Here is an 18,832-nt window from a genome sequence, read left to right on the forward strand (position 1 = left end):
CTGTCAGAGTGTGCGATCAGGAACGTGAAACAACGCGATGCAAAAAGCGACCTACTACGACAGCTCGGCGATCTACGGTGGCTACCCCTACCAGGCAGCCAACGGGTTCGCCTATAATGCCAGCCAGCAGCCGTACCCGGCGTCCGCATCTCTGGGCGCAGACGGCGAGTACCACCGACCCGCCTGCTCACTCCAGTCGCCCACCAGTGCCGGGGGCCACCCTAAGGCGCACGAGCTGAGCGAAGCCTGTCTGCGCACCCTGAGCGGTCCGCCCAGCCAGCCTCCAGGCCTGGGCGAACCGCCCTTGCCACCGCCTCCGCCCCAGGCCGCGCCCCCTGCCCCGCAGCCACCGCAGCCCCCGCCGCAGCCTCCTGCGCCAGTCCCTGCCGCGCCCCCGCCCCCCTCTTCGGTCTCCCCACCTCAGAATGGCAGCAGCAACCCTGCTCCAGCCAGCGCGGCCAAGAGCCCCCTGCTCAACTCGCCCACCATGGCCAAACAAATCTTTCCCTGGATGAAAGAGTCTCGGCAAAACACAAAGCAGAAAACCAGCGGCTCCAGCTCAGGTAAAGAAAGGCATGCCTTCTGCCTGGTTCCTAGCTTCCCAAGCCACCTCCAACCACAACCAGCATGGTCTGGGAGCAGTGGAGGTTTCTGGGAATTCACTGCCCTCCCCAAAAAGTTTTCCAGAGTCATTACAACTAGGGAGGTGCCATGCCCTGGACCAGAAAACCCCAGAGAGGGACCTGATGGGGTCTCACTGGACCTCTTCAAGCACAAGTGGAGCCTAGTGAGGCTGAGACTCCTTGTTTCACTCTTGGAGTTAGACCTCTAGGCAGAGCCAACCTGAGCTCCACTCTCTATTTTTTAGCACAGCTCCTCCATTTCAATGAGACAGTGACACCCTCTCCAAACTGCAATGTGGCATAATAAAAGAAGTAGTACTTGCTCTCTGAGTCAGAAGCAATGTTTTGCCTATAAGCAGAGCCTATTTTTGCTCCAGCAGATGGAGTGGCTGCCTTGCCTCTGATTAGGCCCTGCTCAGACTTAGTAGAATGAAGGCAGCCTGGGATCTCCTGGGGGAGGGGATGTAGTCTTGTCATCCTAATGGGAACCACATGGGCCTCCTGAATCCAGACTCCAGTGGAGGAAAAGCTCTGCCTCAGGCTTCCCAGCATCTTGGTTACCTTTCCCCTTGCCTTCTCCAGTTGCCAGTATTCTGCTCTGACCCTGAGCACCTGGACCCTCCAGAGCCAGGATTAGGGGGACCAAGGAGGACAGAATGGTACGAGGTTAGATTAGGCTGTCCATGACATCAGAACCTTAATAGGCCAGGTGTCAGAGGCCTGGACCTCCATACCAGAGGTAGATTTCATCAATGGGATGTCTCTTTGGGCAGAGACCTTCCAGGCTGAGATTTCTACTGCCTGTCTCCCCTGGGGAGATATAAATAAGTGGCTAGTTGGGACAACTGTCTAATCATTTAGCCAGACAGTAATTAAGAAAAGAAGATTTATTGGCTGCATACTAGATGCCCCCCATTCTAGTAACAGTTACTGTGAAGGGAATGAAGATGGTGAGACTTGCCCACAGGGAACTTATAGTCAGGTAGACCCAAAGCCAAGCAGTAAATGAGGCAATAAGTGATAATTCCCAAGAAGGGAATATAGACCAGTTGGGTAACTTGGGTGTTCTGCTTTTTCCTGTCCCATTGCCCTTGGAGAAGCCGATGATTTGCTCTTTGAGTGAGAAGATAGATGTTTCCCCACTGAGAGAGAGGACAGCACCTTGTTCCTCTCCCTGACCTCCACCTCACTCTAGGCCTTGACTGATGGAGCGATCTGTGGGACCTGGAGGAAGGAGAGCCTCGGCTGGGTCAGGGGCTGGGCGGGGCTGCAGGCCTCTCCTGATGGCCATCTTCCTCTCTTCTGTGTCCTCCAGGAGAGAGCTGCGCTGGCGACAAGAGCCCTCCCGGCCAGGCGTCGTCCAAGCGGGCCCGCACAGCCTACACAAGCGCGCAGCTGGTGGAACTGGAGAAGGAGTTCCATTTCAACCGCTACCTGTGCCGGCCGCGCCGCGTGGAGATGGCCAACCTGCTGAACCTCACGGAGCGCCAGATCAAGATCTGGTTCCAGAACCGCCGCATGAAGTACAAGAAGGATCAGAAGGGCAAAGGCATGCTGACGTCGTCCGGGGGCCAGTCCCCTAGTCGCAGCCCCGTGCCCCCCGGCGCTGGTGGATATCTGAACTCTATGCATTCGCTGGTGAACAGCGTCCCATATGAGCCCCAGTCGCCCCCGCCCTTCTCCAAGCCTCCCCAGGGCGCCTACGGGCTGCCCCCCGCCTCCTACCCTGCGCCCTTGCCCAGCTGCGCACCCCCACCACCCCCACAGAAGCGCTACACAGCGGCAGGGGCGGGTGGCACCCCCGACTATGACCCTCACACGCATGGCCTGCAGGGCAACGGCAGCTATGGGACCCCACACTTACAGGGAAGCCCCGTCTTCGTGGGGGGCAGCTATGTGGAACCCATGAGCAACTCCGGGCCGGCCCTCTTTGGCCTGACTCACCTCCCTCATGCCGCCTCGGCTGCCATGGACTACGGGGGCGCTGGGCCGCTAGGCAGCGGCCACCACCACGGGCCAGGGCCAGGGGAGCCGCACCCCACCTACACGGACCTTACCGCCCACCATCCTTCTCAGGGAAGAATTCAGGAAGCGCCCAAGCTCACCCACCTGTGATGGTGGGCTAGGGGCTGCGCGCCAGGAGAGTCCCTCACCTTTCTTCTTCGTTGCTTTTTTTTTTTTTTTTTTAAAGTTCTTCCCGCCCTTCCCTTTTTCCTCTCCTCCGCCCTTCTTTCTACCCCCCTCCCGTTTTGTTTTCTTTGGTAACGCGTTTTTATAGTTTATGTGACGTAGCAATCTTGGTTGCTGGAATGGCTGTCAGTATCAGTAGCGATATTTATCTCCTCCCACCCCTCGCTCGACCGCTGGCCCTACACCCTTTACCTTCTCCATTCTTTGATCAGAAACAGGGTATATGAACAAATTTTCTAGTCGAGTTCTTCAATGTGAATTTGTTCGTACATTATGGCTCCCGAGGGGAAGCGATTACTTTTTTTTTTTTTTAGGTTTTTTTAATTGCACTTCTAAGAGCGAGAAAAAAAAAAAAATCAAAGGCGCTTTGAAACAGGGGCCCCCTGTGCAAGGATGACTAAGTGTCCGTCTTTCCGTGTGTGTATGCTGGTGAACAGTCAGATTTATTTATATATTTTTTTTGCAAGCATTGAATAATCTAAGTTTTAAATATTATTTATCCCCATCGTTTGTATTTATATTAAAGAAATTCTGTACCCTGATTGTTCAGAAGGTTTCTTGGGCCTTTTGGTCAATGGTGTATTGGCGTACATAGAAAATTTTTTTATTTGAAAGGGAAATATAGTTCCTTTATAAAAACGGTAATGATGCAATAAAACCCGAGAGGTTCCAGCTTTTGAAAACAGTGATTTAGGTTTGTAACATCCGGTGATACTTAAAAAACAATCTGTAAACGAGAAAAATGCTAGATTTGTTTTTGAGAGTTCTACATTCCTTGCTGCTCACATTCTGAGAAACAAAACAAAACAAAAAAAAAATAAAGTTTTTATTCTGAATAATTCCGTGTTCTGAAGGGGTTCTTCAGCGGAAGATGGGGCTCTGCGTGGAACTCGGGCGGAGGCGAGCAGGCCGCATCAGTCCTCCGCCGAGCTCGAGCGGCTCTGGCGTGGGGCCCGGCCAGGCTGCGTGCCTGGGGCATCGTGCATTCTCGGGAAAGGCGGCCCAAGCCCCTGGCGGCGGCAGCTCCACAAACGGCGCGCGGACAGCCCTGCTGGGCTGTCTGGTTCCCAGCTGCTGCCGAGGCCAGCCGAGGGCGAAAGGGCTGAGTAGCGCTGGGTGCGGGAGAAACAAAGGCAGCCGGCCTGTGGCGCGGCAGGGGCATGCACAGGTGCCGGCGTGGGCCTGCGGGGGGGAAGGCAGGTCGGTCCTTTCCTTCCCGAACTTCCTCAGGCCAAAGCTGACCTGCCTACGCCTTCATTTGGGGAATATCCAGCCGTAGGAGAGATGCCGAGTACTTTCAAAGAGCAATCGGACTCTTCAGGGTCCTCCCTAGCGGTCCATTATCACCCCAGGAGAAAAGAATCGCTCCATAAATCACCACTGGAAGCAAGGCAGTTTGGAAAGAACTGGGGCTAACCCAGGTCGCCAGCAAAAAGGGGGGCTAAGCTCGGCGGAGCCTCCCTAGCCTTTCCCTGGACTGCCAGAATCTATCGGCTTCCTCCCGGAATTTAGTATTTGGCTTCCACTGGATTTATTTATTCTCCTTCTCTCCCCGCTTTCCTTTTATGGTCCCAGAGGGAGTAGGAGAGAGAAAGGAGATTGGTATCTTTCTAATAAAAATGCAATTGTATAAGTACTTCTTTCATTTGATGCTACAGAAGCTAAATAGTACATTTCCACTCCTGGATTTAAGATAGGGCTGCCTGCAGACTGCCCAGCAGAAGCAAAGGCAGACACAGTAGAGGGAAATATTTTCACCTTCACATTAAGGAATCGCCCAGAAAAGACAGAGAATTCAGAAAATGCAAACCTCAGATCTGCATCCCCATTAGTACCCCTGTCAGAACTGGAAGTGAGGAGCCACCTGCATCTGGAAATCAGGAGCATCTGATGTGAGGAATACCCCCCCCCCCCGCCAGGATTGTATCTGTCAGAGACAGAGGTGAAAAATGTCGCCATTTTGTTTGCAATCCAAAATAGCCATCATCATGGCCTCTATCTTTCCCCTGAGAAGCTCCCTTAGATGATCCTTAGAAACAGGCACTGAACCACTTCTGGGGGTACCTGCTGGGCCTACAGCAGCTGCTTTTAGGGAACCTCCACGTGTTTTAGGAAAAAGAAAAAGGCTTGGAGGATGAAAAGCCAGGCAGCTGTAGAAAACACAGCTAGAGGTGCTTTCCCCATGTCTGCCTTGGGGATGGATATCTACGTATATAGATAGATAGATATACATTGAAAAAAAAAAAAAAAGAGTGTGTACTGTAGAAGAAATTAGTTTCCTCCCCCTACTCCCAACCTCCCTGCTGAAATATGGCGCACCTCAGAAAGGCTGAGGCTAGGAAACCAGTCTTTGTGAGAACTGGAGCTTCCACCTTTTTGGTAGTTCACGCGGAGCTGACATGGGAGTCTTCTTTTAAGTAATCATTTTAGAGAAGTGTATAAAAGTACCTGGGAAAGTAAGGACTAGTATCTCTGAACAGAAAGAGAGAATGAGATCAAAATCAATCCATCCAGGGAGGGAAATCTTTCAGGGATACCACTATCAGAACCATGTCTAAAACCCACCCTTTAAGTGAGGAAAGAATGATTTCCGGGGCTTCCTCCTCCCCTAAGGGTAAGATTTTGGAATGAGATTCTAATAAGATTTCCTATATCTTGCCAGTCAAGACATTCATTTTGGCTTTCAAAGGAAAAATATCGACTTTACTCCCAGCTTCCTAGATATTAAAAACAAATCCTTATTAAAATATCTCCTGAGTTAAAGTAATAGATTTTTGGGGGAGATTTCAGTGTTGAGTGGTCAGAGAAAAAGATTTTCTTCCAGATGGTATTTGAATTAAGGCCACTGAGTCGGGCAGAAAGCTCTCACCCACACAGCTCCTGACAAAGCCTCAGAGATGCGGGGGCAGCGTGGCTCCTTCTTTGCAGCGGTCCCTCCTTTAAACCCCTCAATACTTCGTGGTAAAAGCAAATGCCAAAAGCCGTCCCCCAGAGTCCGCAGAGCACCTTTCCTAAAAGCACCCCTCTACCCCTTTCCACTGCCAAAAATTATCTTTGAAAAGACTAGTTTTCCTTGTTTACTTGCGTTTCCTGCTTGCCTCTTTTCTCGGCCACATTTGATCTTGGAAAGAGCTCGAAGCTGAAATGTGTTCTTAAGGGCCAGAAGCTGTCAAGGCTTTTGGTGAGCAAGATTGATCGCGCCCAGACTTCCTTCAGAGCTTTGTTTGGAATAAAAGCAAGAAAACTGAAAAACCTCGCATTTTCCAAAATAGCATCTCTATCTGTAAGGCGTGCTCTGGGCCAGTAAATGGCGGAGACCACTTTATATCTAATTTATAACCCAAACCCTCTTTGATGCCTCAGAGATGGAGTTCTGCCCTTGCGCCCTGGTCGGCCTTTCTATGTAGATTTTTCTCCACCGCTAACCTCTCTTTCGTTGGCCATCAGAATGATTTATTTTCCTGCCACCGAAGCCTGCCTCCTGGCCTGGGGGAGTCTGATCACTTGGTCCATTTCAAAGGAAGCAAAAGAGAATCATCATCCTCAGGGGTTGGGGAAAAAGAGGTACCTCCAGATCTCTCTCAGCCTCCTCCCTTCTTTCGGTCTTGGTGGATTTTTTAAAAAGTTACTGTTTGGTACCTAAAGGTGTTCTCTCTTGAACCCTCCAGCACCGTCCAAGATGCGCTAAGTCTCAAGTCTCCAAACTGGAAAAAAAGAGAGAGTGAATGAAGAAAAGAACCACCATAATTCCTCCTTGGGTTGCCTGCCTTCTGTCCCCAGCGGTGCTGCATCCTGCAATACAAGCCGGGTGCAAACATCCCTCGGTGCCCAAGGAGCAGGAAGGTGCTGGAAGCAACCAGGCTGCCAGGGACCACTCGCTGAATCTCAATCTACCAGCCTCCAACCAGAGCGATAAGGACAAGGAGAAGGGAAAAGAAAGAGGAGCAAGCGCTTTCTCCCTCCCTGCTGCTAACTTCCACCAGACTTCCTGGAAATCGGAAATACTCACCGCACCCGAGCCCTACGGGGGTATGAAACCCAGAATGCCAGGAGCCGCTCACGCCTGCTCGGGTTGGCATTTCTTTGGCTGGCCGCCGCCCTGGCTACGGGGATTTGGACACATGGACCTGGGGCTGTTGTCTCTCTTGGCACATGCATCTATCTTTCTGGAGCCACTCCTGAGAAGTTGATGGCGCAGGAAGGTCGGGAAGCTTCGAGAATCGCCTCCCATTTTCCGCTTCCCGCCGGAGCCAGAAGCAAAGCTGTCGTTGGAGGAGCGGGCTAACAATGGGCCGGGGCCGGGGTCCAGGGGCGCAGACTCCGGGGCTGGGCATTGGGAGGGGGCGGTGGGCTTCGGGAAAGGGGGGGTGGGAGAAAGAGAGAAGGAGGGGGAGAAGGCGGAAAGAGGTAGAGAGGGAAAGACAAGACAGAGAGGGAGGAAAACAGAGAAGTCAGCGCGAGAGAGCAGTTGTGAACTGGTTTAGAAAAGAAGGCAAAGGAAAAGGGAGGATCCCCCCACAAAAAATCTTCTCTTTCTTCTTTCTCTGTTGGTCCTTCTTTCACTCTCTCTCCATCTCTCTCTCCCTCCTCCCTCTTTCTTCTTCTTCTCGCGTCTCCCCTCGTCCTCTGCTCCTTCCTCTAGCTTTAACAGAACTTATGTGACTGGGATGCGGGCCTTCAGGTGTCAAAACTTTGAAGATTAATGGATTACTTTGTTAATGACTGCAGGCGTCAGACTGAGGTGCTTAAATGATTTGTGAGGTGCGAAGCCTCTTCCCTTCAGTCCCAAACAATGCGCGGAGTGTGCGGGGGAGGCAGAGGGCAGCCGCCGGCGGGACCGGCAGCAGGACTCACACTCGCTCACACTCAGGCACTCACACAGACGCCCAGGCGGACACAGCAGATCCTTGCTGATCAAGAGGCGGGCGGGCACCCTCGCCCCCACGCACTCTGGGGCATCCCCACCCACACCCACATATATGTTTTTTTTTTTTTTTGCCCCGAAAAAGTGTAAATAAAGCCTCGCTGGCCCCCAATGAGGCGTTCCTTCCCGACTTTTTTGGATCAATCAAACAGACAGTGGCTTCTTTTGATTAAAGCCCAAATTGTCATTGGGCAGAAGCAATCATGTGACAGCCAATTCGGTCCAATTTCAACCTTGTCTCCATGAATTCAATAGTTTAATAGTAGCGCGGTCCCCATACGGCTGTAATCAGTGAATTAGAAAAAAAACACCCCAGCAGCGATCTTCTATGATAGATTTTTTTTTTTCCTCCGCGCTTGCCTTTTTCCTGGGCCTTGCCCCCCCAAAACCCCTCCAGAAGAGGGAACTTTTTCTCCGAGGGGGCTCCAAGGAGAAGGCCATGAATTACGAATTTGAGCGAGAGATTGGTTTTATCAATAGCCAGCCGTCGCTCGCTGAGTGCCTGACATCTTTTCCCCCTGTCGCTGATACATTTCAAAGTTCATCAATCAAGACCTCGACGCTTTCACACTCGACACTGATTCCTCCTCCTTTTGAGCAGACCATTCCCAGCCTGAACCCGGGCAGTCACCCTCGCCACGGCGCTGGCGGCCGCCCCAAGCCGAGTCCCGCGGGCAGCCGCTGCAGCCCGGTGCCCGCCGGCGCCCTGCAGCCGCCTGAGTACCCCTGGATGAAGGAGAAGAAGGCCGCCAAGAAAACCGCACTGCCGCCCGCCTCGGCCGCCGCCACCGGCCCTGCCTGCCTCAGCCACAAAGGTCAGTCCCAAGACTTGGCCCCAAGTCCCCGGGACCCTCTTCCCCCTCCGGACTGCCCCGAGAGCGGTTATGGGGGAGGGGAGCGTGGGCAGGGAGGGAAGGGGGAGAGGGAGAGATGCTTGGCTGCCTTTTCCCTTCCCTTGTGGGTTCAGGAGTGGATTTGCTGGAGAGAGCAGGACTCCTGAACTCCACAATGAGACACACACACACACACACACACACATATATATACACATATATTTTAGGAAGGGGGGGAAAACTTTCCCTAAGTTGTGTAATGGGGGATGATTTATTTGAGTTGGAACTGACCTCCTCTTGTCTCCTTGTCCTAGAGTTTGGCTTTTTGACAGTAATGAAGAGTGATAGGTCGCTCTTGCTCAGCTAAGCAGCTGATGCATTAATTATAAATTGTGGTGTGGCTAATATAAAGTTTGCTCCCGGATGGAGAGGGTGGGGGGAGGGCTACAGGCAGGAATTTGACGGAGGTGGAGGAGATGGGGTCTCCCCGGGCTGGGCTCCCAGGAAGGCTGCACAATGGCTCTACTGCATCCAGGGGCGGCCATTTTGTTGCAGTTGATCTTTTCTGCTATATTTCATCTCCAGTGGAATAACCCTGCTCCAACCCTTCCACCTCCAACTGTGCGTGTGTCTCTTGTTGGTTTCCCTTTCCGCAGAATCCCTGGAAATCGCCGACGGCAGCGGCGGGGGCTCGAGGCGCCTGAGAACTGCTTACACCAACACGCAGCTTTTAGAGCTGGAAAAAGAATTTCATTTCAACAAGTACCTTTGCAGACCCCGAAGGGTGGAGATTGCAGCCCTGCTGGATTTGACTGAGAGACAAGTGAAAGTGTGGTTTCAGAACCGAAGGATGAAGCACAAGAGGCAGACCCAGTGCAAGGAGAACCAGAACAGTGAGGGGAAATTTAAAAGCCTCGAGGACTCCGAGAAAGTAGAGGAGGACGAGGAAGAGAAGTCACTCTTTGAGCAAGCCCTCAGCGTCTCCGGGGCCCTTTTGGAGAGGGAAGGTTACACTTTTCAGCAAAATGCCCTCTCTCAGCAGCAGGCTCCCAATGGACACAATGGCGACTCCCAAACTTTTCCAGTTTCGCCTTTAACCAGCAATGAGAAAAATCTGAAACATTTTCAGCACCAGTCACCCACTGTTCCTAACTGCTTGTCAACAATGGGCCAGAACTGTGGCGCTGGCCTAAACAATGACAGTCCCGAGGCCCTTGAGGTCCCCTCTTTGCAGGACTTTAACGTTTTCTCCACAGATTCCTGCCTGCAGCTTTCAGATGCAGTGTCGCCCAGTTTGCCAGGTTCCCTCGACAGCCCTGTAGATATTTCAGCTGACAGTTTTGACTTTTTTACAGACACACTCACCACAATCGACTTGCAGCATCTGAATTACTAAAAACATTAAAGCAAAACAAAGCATCACAAAACAAAAACCCCTTTGGCCAGGTGGTTTTGCCTGTTTAATTCTGAGAGTTGATTTTTACTTCATTTTCTTCTTGGCCTGTCCTCTCCTTCCCTTAAACATTGAGGATTTTCTGTTTAATGATTCCCTCTGACCCAGTTTCAGAGCCATCTCTTACAGATTTTTGGAGTTTTAGTTATCTTAAATTTAACCCAGCCACTCTCTGTGTGATTTCCTGAAAGCAATATATGAGGCCTGTAAGAAAGTGATCATATAATTGTATCTTCACTTTCTTTTTATTTTTGTATTACATTAGGATGCATTGTCATGAGTATTTTTGGTAGAATAAATTCTCCTTTGCTACAAGTAGCTTTCTTATTTTTTTTCTCCCCCTCTTTCTCATGGCTCATAACGGTTTCTTTTTCTTCTTTTAGCCTAACTTGGTAAATAAAATACTGGTCACAATTTATCTTCTTTTTTCACTTTTAATATATTTATTAAGGGGCATGTTTAAAGTCGTCCTTAAACAGCAACAAAAAAGAAAGCCAGAAAATGGCTAGGGCTTTCTGAGACTTTTTTTTTTGTTGTTGTTGTTTTGAAGGGAATAGATTTGGTTTTCAGTGTAGAGTTTCAAGCCACAGATTTCAACCGGTTAGAAACAGGATGGGGCAGAGAGTAGGGCCAAACTGAAGCTTTTGAAAGTGGAGAAATAAAGTGCCTATAGAAACCTCCCACTCCAGGAACCAGGAACGTGGAGTTTCTTTAACAATCTACTAGTCTCCAGGTCAAAAACTAAGTTATCAGCCATTCATTTATTTATACACATTGGTTTCAAACATCTACATTCCAGCCCTTCCCCCTCAACTCCCCCCCCCCAACTCCACATTTTCAGAATGGTTGATTAGTCTCCCAGCTGTTGATGGGTCCAGGCAAACAGACCTAAAAAATAGAGAAAAACAAAAATAAAACAAAACAATGGTTAGAGCTAGAAAGTGCACTGTAGAAAGGGTTCTTTTCAGTCCTCTGGTTCAGTCATTCTAGAATTCTTTTTCTTTTTTTCAGGATCAGAAAAATCAATAATTCATTCTTAAACCTGTTTACATTGCAAATAATGGATCATTAAAGCTTTGAAGTCAGGTTAGCAAGTTGAGATTTAAATGGAGTGTGTTTCTGCACCCTAGGTTATAAATTAACCCCATTTCTAGAGAAAGGGAGAAAAAAGCACTTTAAATGGAATATCAATAAAATATGATCTAGGGTGTGTTATTGGGCTGTTCTATTTTTCCCCCCCTTTCTTACGTGTCCTCATGTTTATTTTTCCCGTTCTGAGGTCTGTTCTGCTGGCGGCTATATTTACCGTGAGAAAATGCAGCGTGTAAGCAACATGTGTGGGGGGACAGGTTAATTTAACAACCCGGCTTTTAACTGCAAAGGCTTGGAACTTACAATGAAATTGCTGTCTTGCTCCATGTGTTTGATCCCCACTTTTCCCCTCCCCTTCACCCCCTAAATCCTGGCAGTGGCGGTGTGGCATGTGGGGACCGCAGCCGGTTTCCGGCCCCAGGCGCGGCGCGGAGCAGGGCCGCCCAGCCCCGGCCAGGGCTGCGCGGCTGCTGGATGCGATTCGTCCTATGCTCATAAATCATACGCTTTCTATGAATGAGAATGTCATCAAAGAGATCAATTGCAGGAACACATGCACAAATAAAAATCCTCTTACGTATTTGCCGGGGATCCCCGTCCGAAAGCATTAAGTTAGAAGGCGTTTAGTCATAATTCATTTTTATTGCTCTTTTAAAACAACAGCTTGGCTGAGCCGCGGATGCCATGAACAGCTCCGGGCCTCGGCGGGCGGCGTTTTGTCTCCTCCGTGCTCCTTCCCTTTCCAGTAGAAGAGCCCAGAAAGAGGCGCTTTGAACCCAGCATACCGCTTTTGGGAGATTATTTTAATCGCGACTAAAGTCGCCACTCACCCACTCATCCCGCGTGTTTAAAAAGACGTTTGCTCGAGTCGAAAGCGCTGGCCTGCGTGCCCACAGAACTGAGTGTTTCCAATCCGTTCTAATGGGTCCCTGGATTTCTTAGAGGGGGTAGGGAAGTACGAAGAAGGAACCGAGCTACGGAAGCCTACCGGCTCGAGGCCAACGCAGGCTGCCTTTGTGAGCCGCACGGAGCTAGGGCGCTCAGGGCGGCCCGCAGAGGAGGAGACCGCTTGGGCTTTGAGAGCCCGGCCTACCCGGGCAGTCCGTAGGTGGGGAAGGTCACCGGCCCTTGTCTGTACGGGCCTGTGTGCGAGTGCACGCTTGGGACCCTAAGGGAAAAACAAAAAACACCTAGGGGGCTTAAAAAGAAGGCACCCGAGAGGTGCGGGAGGCCCGGTTGCCAGGAAAAGAGGATGCGTAGCTGCCACCAGGGGCAGCTTTGTGACCGGTGCCCTGTGGCCCAGGGAGTCGCGCAAACTCGGCCTGAGGAGGCCAACAAAAGTACAAAAATGAGACAAGGGGGGCGGAAAGTCCCGCCGAGTTTAGGCCTTGAGAGCAGGTCGCTGCAGTGCCAGCACGGATTCCCCCTTCTTCCCCACAGGAGTCCCTTCTTTCCCCATTCAGCTGGAAGGCAGGCTCTCAGGGAAGCCGCTTCCAGGAGGGCCGCCTTGCCTTCTCCCCACTATTTGAGGAGGTTCCCCGGGAGCTAAATCTGGAGCAAATTCCCTAGAAGCTGAATCTTGCCTTTCCTGCCCGTGCCCCCTCAAAACCCTTCGTGGGAATGGGTCAAAGGTCACAGAGAAATACCATTTCAAAAGGAAGTATTTGGGGGACAATGTCTCTTTGGTTCTGAAGGAGTTCAGAGCCAAAAGTTTGCGTGCATGCTTTTTTTTTTTTTTTGCCCCTAAGCGGGGAAGTTTTTGGAGGAATCTCTCTATTTGGGGAACAGAACACGGAAGCCTGTAAAGGTGACTAACACATCTCAAATGTACCTACAGCAATCAAACTTAGTTCTTTTAAACTTGGGGAGGGGAAGCAAGAGGACAGTGGAAACCCCAAACTCACATGCAATCCTCAGCCACAAAAAGAAAAAAAAAATCACTTGTAGATTTGATGTTGTAAACATAGAGTGAAATCCGTAAAGCATCGACTGCAAAGCTTCTTGGATGGTCTCTGGATTTCTTCTACCTAAGAAAGAATGCAATCGGTGCTCGGCCTCCGTTTGGCCTTTTCTCTCTACAAGCCCTGGGGTGACGCCAAACCTAATAGTAAACAGCAATTAACGACCCCATCAGAATCAGAGTAGGACGAGAGTGATGGAGAACAGGACCCCTGGCCTAGGATGACGCTGAGATTTGCACGTGTCTCTCTAGGGAAAGACATGAAGGCTAACACAAGCAGCTACACAGTCCGTTGGAAAGGGGCGGGGTGTTGTCGGGGAAGAGGTAAGTGTCCAGTCCACCATCAGCCATCTGTCCACCGCCCCTCCCACCTGCCAACGCCCACTCCAGACGAGCAGTAGAATGTGGGATAGGGGTGGGTGGAGGAGGCTCTCCCACTTACAACATTCCCCTTCAAAAAGAGAAACATGGCGGGGCCGGGGGAGTTCAGTGTACTCTGTTGGAGCTGTGGTCCTGCTCTTTCAGGCCCTCGCGGGTACGCAGGCTCCTGGGTTCTGGGGAGCCGGCAGATGGCCTGCAGCGCGCGGTCCGGCCCCCACGCTGGCCACGTCCGCTAGCGTCATCTCTCCCCCCGCCTCCTACCCCTAAAAATCTAGCTGCGGACTTGCTCGGGCTGCTGGAGGGCTCCCAGAGCAAAGCTGGGGAGGGGGAAGAAAGGGGCGGAGAGCGAAGGGAGAGGGCGGGGAAGAGCCTGGCCATCTCTGGCCTTTTAACGCACGCTGGGCAGCAGGGGCTCACCCGCCCCTGGGCGTCGAATTACAGAAGCTCGTCATTGCCATGCTAATGGCGACGGTGTGGGGGACCGGAAGGCTGAAGCTCCACGGAGGCGACCCTCCGCGGAGGGGGGAAGTTTCTTCTCTCGTCCCCCATCCCTTCCTCGTTCACTCAGGTTCCTCTCAATCAGCTCTCTGCGCACTTCCGTCTCGGCTCGGCGAGCCGGTGATTCAGCTTCGCCTACGCCAGAGTTTACTGAGCTCTTCTCGGCCCCATGGTCCCACAGCGGGGACTGTACAGTGAAAATGCCGGGGGAAGTCAGGGACGCGGCGCCGGCCCCTACGCTTCCTGCTCCGCGCGCGCATCGCGGTCGGCCTGTGTCCCCGCGGCCGCCCCGCGAGCTCCAGCCCACTGATTCCCCACCCGAGAGAGCGGGAGCCCGCTTCGCTTCTCACCTCTTGCCAGTTCATCTTTCTGTGCACGACCGAGAGGGGAGCGGAGTGGGGAATGTTCCCCAACCCCCACCTCCGGCGGGGGTGGGGCGAGCGGATTCGGGAGCGCGCCGAAGCAGCCTGTTCCCTTTCGTCCCAGTGCCCCGAATCTGCCGTTTGCAGCGGCTGCAGTTGCTGCCGCAGCCCGGGCTGCCTGGGGGGGCGATTGCGCGACACCTAGCTGGAGGAGCGCTGGGGATTTAAATGCCACTGAAACGGTGATCCATCACAGCCCAAGCCGGCAAACTTTAGCAGGAGGCTCAGTCATTGGCTGACATAGTCACGTGTCCCTCCCCTTGCGCCCTCCGCCCTCTCCCCCCCTTGCTCACTGTACATTCATATCATTTTTCTTCTTTGGCCCCATGGAGGAAGTGAGAAAGTTGGCACGGTCACCCAGGGCGTCGCAGGACCCGGTCACTCAGTGACAGATGGACAATGCAAGAATGAGCTCCTTCCTGGAATACCCCATCCTCAGCGGAGGCGACTCGGGAACCTGCTCAGCGCGAGCCTACCCCTCGGACCATGGGATTACAACTTTCCAGTCGTGCGCGGTCAGTGCCAACAGCTGCAGCAGCGGCGACGACCGCTTCCTAGTGGGCAGGGGGGTGCAGATCAGCCCACCCCACCACCACCACCACCACCACCACCACCACCACCACCCCCAGCCAGCCACCTACCAGACTCCTGGGAACCTGGGAGTGTCCTACTCCCACTCAAGTTGTGGCACAAGCTATGGGGCGCAGAACTTCGGCGCATCTTACAGCCCCTATGCGTTAAATCAGGAAGCAGATGTAAGTGGTGGGTACCCCCAGTGCGCTCCCGCTGTTTACTCTGGAAATCTTTCATCTCCCATGGTGCAGCATCACCACCACCACCAGGGTTATGCCGGGGGCGCGGTGGGCTCGTCTCAGTACATTCACCACTCATATGGACAAGAGCACCAGAGCCTGGCCTTGGCCACGTATAATAACTCCTTGTCCCCTCTTCACGCCAGCCACCAAGAAGCCTGTCGCTCCCCTGCGTCGGAGACATCTTCTCCAGCGCAGACCTTTGACTGGATGAAAGTCAAAAGAAACCCTCCCAAAACAGGTCAGTTCTAGTCTGCCAGCCTGTGGATGCTCCTTAATGATACCGCAAGGAGCTGGTATGTTTAATTATCAAGGAAAGAAAATAATGATCTTTAAAAAAAAAAAGTTCTTGCTTTGATCAGTGGTGTGGGGCAGCGAGATGGCCCAGGTGTGTCGGGGCAAAGGAACTTCTAGGACCCGTGCGTTGTCACATGGTCTCAGTTTAAGAGGTTCTGGAAGTAGCCAGTGAATGTATGTGCGTTCTGTTAGTATCTCCAGGCCCCATTAATCACGGGTTTGACCAAACTAATGCCTGACTGTTGGTTAACACTTTAACACCTCATCACTCACCCTCCCTAGTCCAGTTTGTGCGGAGAAGTTCTTGATCTTCCCTTTACCTGACTGTTGCTCTGACGTGTGCAGGGATTAAATGACCGTCATGTCGACTTAATTTTTTCTTCACCTTTTTTTCTCGTCGCATTCCCTCTTGCCCCCCAGGGAAAGTTGGAGAGTACGGCTACGTGGGTCAACCCAACGCTGTGCGCACCAATTTCACCACGAAGCAACTTACCGAGCTGGAGAAGGAGTTCCACTTCAACAAGTACCTGACGCGCGCTCGCAGGGTGGAGATCGCCGCGTCCTTGCAGCTCAATGAGACCCAAGTGAAGATCTGGTTCCAGAACCGCCGAATGAAGCAGAAGAAACGAGAGAAGGAGGGCCTCTTGCCCATCTCTCCGGCCACCCCGCCGGGAAGCGATGAGAAGGCCGAGGAATCCTCAGAGAAGTCCAGCTCCTCGCCCTGTGTTCCTTCCCCAGGGTCTTCTACCTCAGACACTCTGACTACCTCCCACTGAGGCCACCCCAGCCCCACACTCCGTAGCCCAAGCTTCTCCTCGGGCTGGAGCTTATAAACCAAAGCACATTCTTAGCTTACCTTCCTTTCCATTCACAGCCTCTCTTTTCCTTTCTGATCCTATCTGGGGGAGTTCCTGGCCAGGTTAATGTGTTTCCAGAGAATTCTGGACCACAGACTTTGTGAGGGGTTAAATTCTTAATCCAGACTGGGTATCAGAATCAATTTTCTTATGGACTTTAACAGGTTTTCCCACTTTAATATTTCCACAGAACTTACTGTTCTTTTGGATGCCCTTTGGAAACTAGTCGTCTTTGCTAGCAGAAACATGTCAAAGGGTGGCCTCTCTCATCTTTTACCTGTCTGCATATTTACAGTCCTCCCTGACCCTGACCTTAAAAGTAGGAGATACATATATATCTATCTAGAGAGAGGAGAGAGTTCAGGAGCTCACAAGGAAAGATGCACTATGAGTGTTTACACAATTCATCTTTTAATTTAATTCAGTTTCATGTGTGTGAGTTTGCTGGTTGTAAATACTTTGTCCTGAGAGATTTATCTTTATACGGATTTTCTAGAAATGTTTGGATTAAGTGACTAAAACAAGGTGGACTAACTCTCAAAGCTGATACAATTTTTTATGTGATTATAGGTGAATGAAGGCATTCTTTCATTTAAGCCCAATGAGATGGTTCAGAGGGTATCCTCGATTCTTTCTTTTAGTGACTTAAGAAGGCCTGCCTACAGAGCACAAGGTTCAGAAACCTGGCTTCCTGTGCTAAGTCCCCCCCCCAGCCCCTACTCCTTTCTTCTTGCTTCTCTGGCCACCCCCTTCCATTTAAAATTTATGCTGGATTATTCTGAACCTAAAGATATCATTCAAACCAGCTTTTTCCTTTCACAGTTATTTTAGCTGGATATGATGTATTTTCAGCTCTATTGTTAATGTGATGGATGGCGCAACGAATGTGTATTTTGTGTGATTCGTGAATAGTGTTCTGCATGTCGCACAATGTTTTTTGATTTTCCTGAAGTATCACACTGAGTTCTATCAGTTCTTCTTTGTGAGCCTATGATATTCCCCATTTTCTGTACAATCATGAATAGCTCTGAGATGCCGGAGTGATGTGATCAGAGCAGAGTTACGGGTCTTAAGATGTCTGTAATAAATATATTCAAGTTTCAGGTGTGCTTAAGCGTCAGTGTATTTGGGCTGTAACTTGTTGAGTCCTACAAAGCTGATTCATTTCATGTGGTGAAAGAGAATGGTGGTTTGTATTTTCAAAGAGGTGGTCATTTTTTTAATAAAAGTGTTTTCCATTATCATGTAGCAGAAGCTCCTCCCATGAGTGCAATTTCACAAGATTCTTGTGTGGCACCTCACCAATGTCTATTTAATAGGTTGATTTTCTTTAAAATAACAACAGCTTTTTTATTATAATCAAAGGTTATAATGAAAAAAATGAATGGTGAAATTTATGAAGCAGATCTATTTTTGAAACAAACGTGGATACTTCCTGGGTCAAGTGCTAACCTTTTCACCTCCAACTGAATGTTGACATATATATAAACAGAACCCCCTTCAAAAGCTGAAACTGTCTTCAGTCAGTCTTTCTTCACATCAGTGAACCAAGAGCCAGAAGATTCACATTTAATTAGCTCCAGTATAAAGCTGGTGTGCAGATGACCCCCCCCCTTTTTTTTGACTGTCAGGCAATCTTCCAATATATCCCACCTTTTAAATTGAATGTGTTCTGTTTTCAGTAAATCTTTGCACCCCTCCCTCCAATTCTTCCGGTCAACATCCACTCCTCACCGTCCTCTCCCATCCCCATCTCAGTTCCTTCAGATTCAACTTTGATTTCATTGTCATCATGGCTATAGTGGGTCCACAGTTCTAATTCCATGCCACATAACCCAGGAAAAAATTGTATTTCTTCCCTCAGTTCACCATATTTTTCTAGGTGAACCCTTTCCCCCCAACTACTTTGTTCGATATCCAAGTTGTTGCTGACCACACTGCATCTGTCTGCTCTCAGAGAAACTCGCACATGAGAGTTCAAAGCAGCTTTCCTCTCAACCCTCTTAACCACTTTTCCTTTACTTTCACACATTTTTGGAGGCTTTAATTTAGCCTAAGAGTGGAACAGAAAATTTATAGCATCACAAACAAATACAGACATATGACTTCCTTCCTCCCCAAAGGGTGCTTTATGAGGGCAGGCTAGGAAGAAAACTACAAAAACTGGAGTTTGCAGGCCTCCTGGAGCACCCGTGAGATTTCCTGCACTTCCTTGTCAAAGGGGGGCAAGCCTGGAGTTTGCAGGCACAGTTGCTGCGGCCATATCAAGGGCGCAGTGTCCTCTGCTCGGCTTCTGGACTCTGGGTTGCCCTCTAAAAGACTCAAGTGGATGGAGAACTTCAAAGACAGTCAACTCTTTCTTTCATTTCCCCGCCTGGCCTTATACTATATCTTTTGTTTATTAGTGTAAGGCCACAAAGCAAAACAGATGGCTGGTTTCCAAATACTTTAATGTGTTAAAGTGTCATTTGCATGCCACTGCCGTGATTT

The 18,832-nt window shown here is 50.6% G+C and overlaps 3 protein-coding genes across 3 annotated transcripts; all 3 read left to right on the forward strand.

Moving 5' to 3' along the window:
* The first annotated feature begins 37 nt into the window (after positions 1-37).
* Positions 38-2,738, forward strand: HOXA3 (homeobox A3). The gene is made up of 2 exons (XM_007945688.1): positions 38-563; positions 1,939-2,738. Exons 1-2 carry the CDS (start codon positions 38-40, stop codon positions 2,736-2,738), a joined length of 1,326 nt encoding a protein of 441 aa, XP_007943879.1.
* Positions 2,739-8,176: 5,438 nt separating this feature from the next.
* On the forward strand, positions 8,177-9,966 carry HOXA2 (homeobox A2). Its single transcript, XM_007945702.2, has 2 exons — positions 8,177-8,552; positions 9,227-9,966. Exons 1-2 carry the CDS (start codon positions 8,177-8,179, stop codon positions 9,964-9,966), a joined length of 1,116 nt encoding a protein of 371 aa, XP_007943893.2.
* Positions 9,967-14,768: 4,802 nt separating this feature from the next.
* HOXA1 (homeobox A1) lies at positions 14,769-16,261 on the forward strand. The gene is made up of 2 exons (XM_007945715.2): positions 14,769-15,429; positions 15,906-16,261. The coding sequence occupies exons 1-2, from the start codon at positions 14,769-14,771 to the stop codon at positions 16,259-16,261; spliced, it is 1,017 nt and encodes a 338-aa protein (XP_007943906.1).
* The last annotated feature ends 2,571 nt before the right edge of the window (positions 16,262-18,832 follow it).

This window comes from Orycteropus afer, unplaced genomic scaffold, assembly GCF_000298275.1.
Source record: "Orycteropus afer afer isolate SDZICR_OR568_19922 unplaced genomic scaffold, OryAfe1.0 scaffold00008, whole genome shotgun sequence".
Classification (NCBI taxonomy): Eukaryota; Metazoa; Chordata; class Mammalia; order Tubulidentata; family Orycteropodidae; genus Orycteropus; species Orycteropus afer.

What these genes read in the sequence shown, in the direction of transcription:
- HOXA1 (XM_007945715.2), top strand. Translation starts at nt 14,769, where the DNA reads ATGGACAATGCAAGAATGAGCTCCTTCCTGGAATACCCCATCCTCAGC. An exon ending in AAGAAACCCTCCCAAAACAG is followed by an intron (nt 15,430 to 15,905) that starts GTCAGTTCTAGT and finishes CTTGCCCCCCAG; the next exon opens with GGAAAGTTGGAGAGTACGGC.
- HOXA2 (XM_007945702.2), top strand. Translation starts at nt 8,177, where the DNA reads ATGAATTACGAATTTGAGCGAGAGATTGGTTTTATCAATAGCCAGCCG. An exon ending in TGCCTGCCTCAGCCACAAAG is followed by an intron (nt 8,553 to 9,226) that starts GTCAGTCCCAAG and finishes CCCTTTCCGCAG; the next exon opens with AATCCCTGGAAATCGCCGAC.
- HOXA3 (XM_007945688.1), top strand. Translation starts at nt 38, where the DNA reads ATGCAAAAAGCGACCTACTACGACAGCTCGGCGATCTACGGTGGCTAC. An exon ending in AACCAGCGGCTCCAGCTCAG is followed by an intron (nt 564 to 1,938) that starts GTAAAGAAAGGC and finishes TGTGTCCTCCAG; the next exon opens with GAGAGAGCTGCGCTGGCGAC.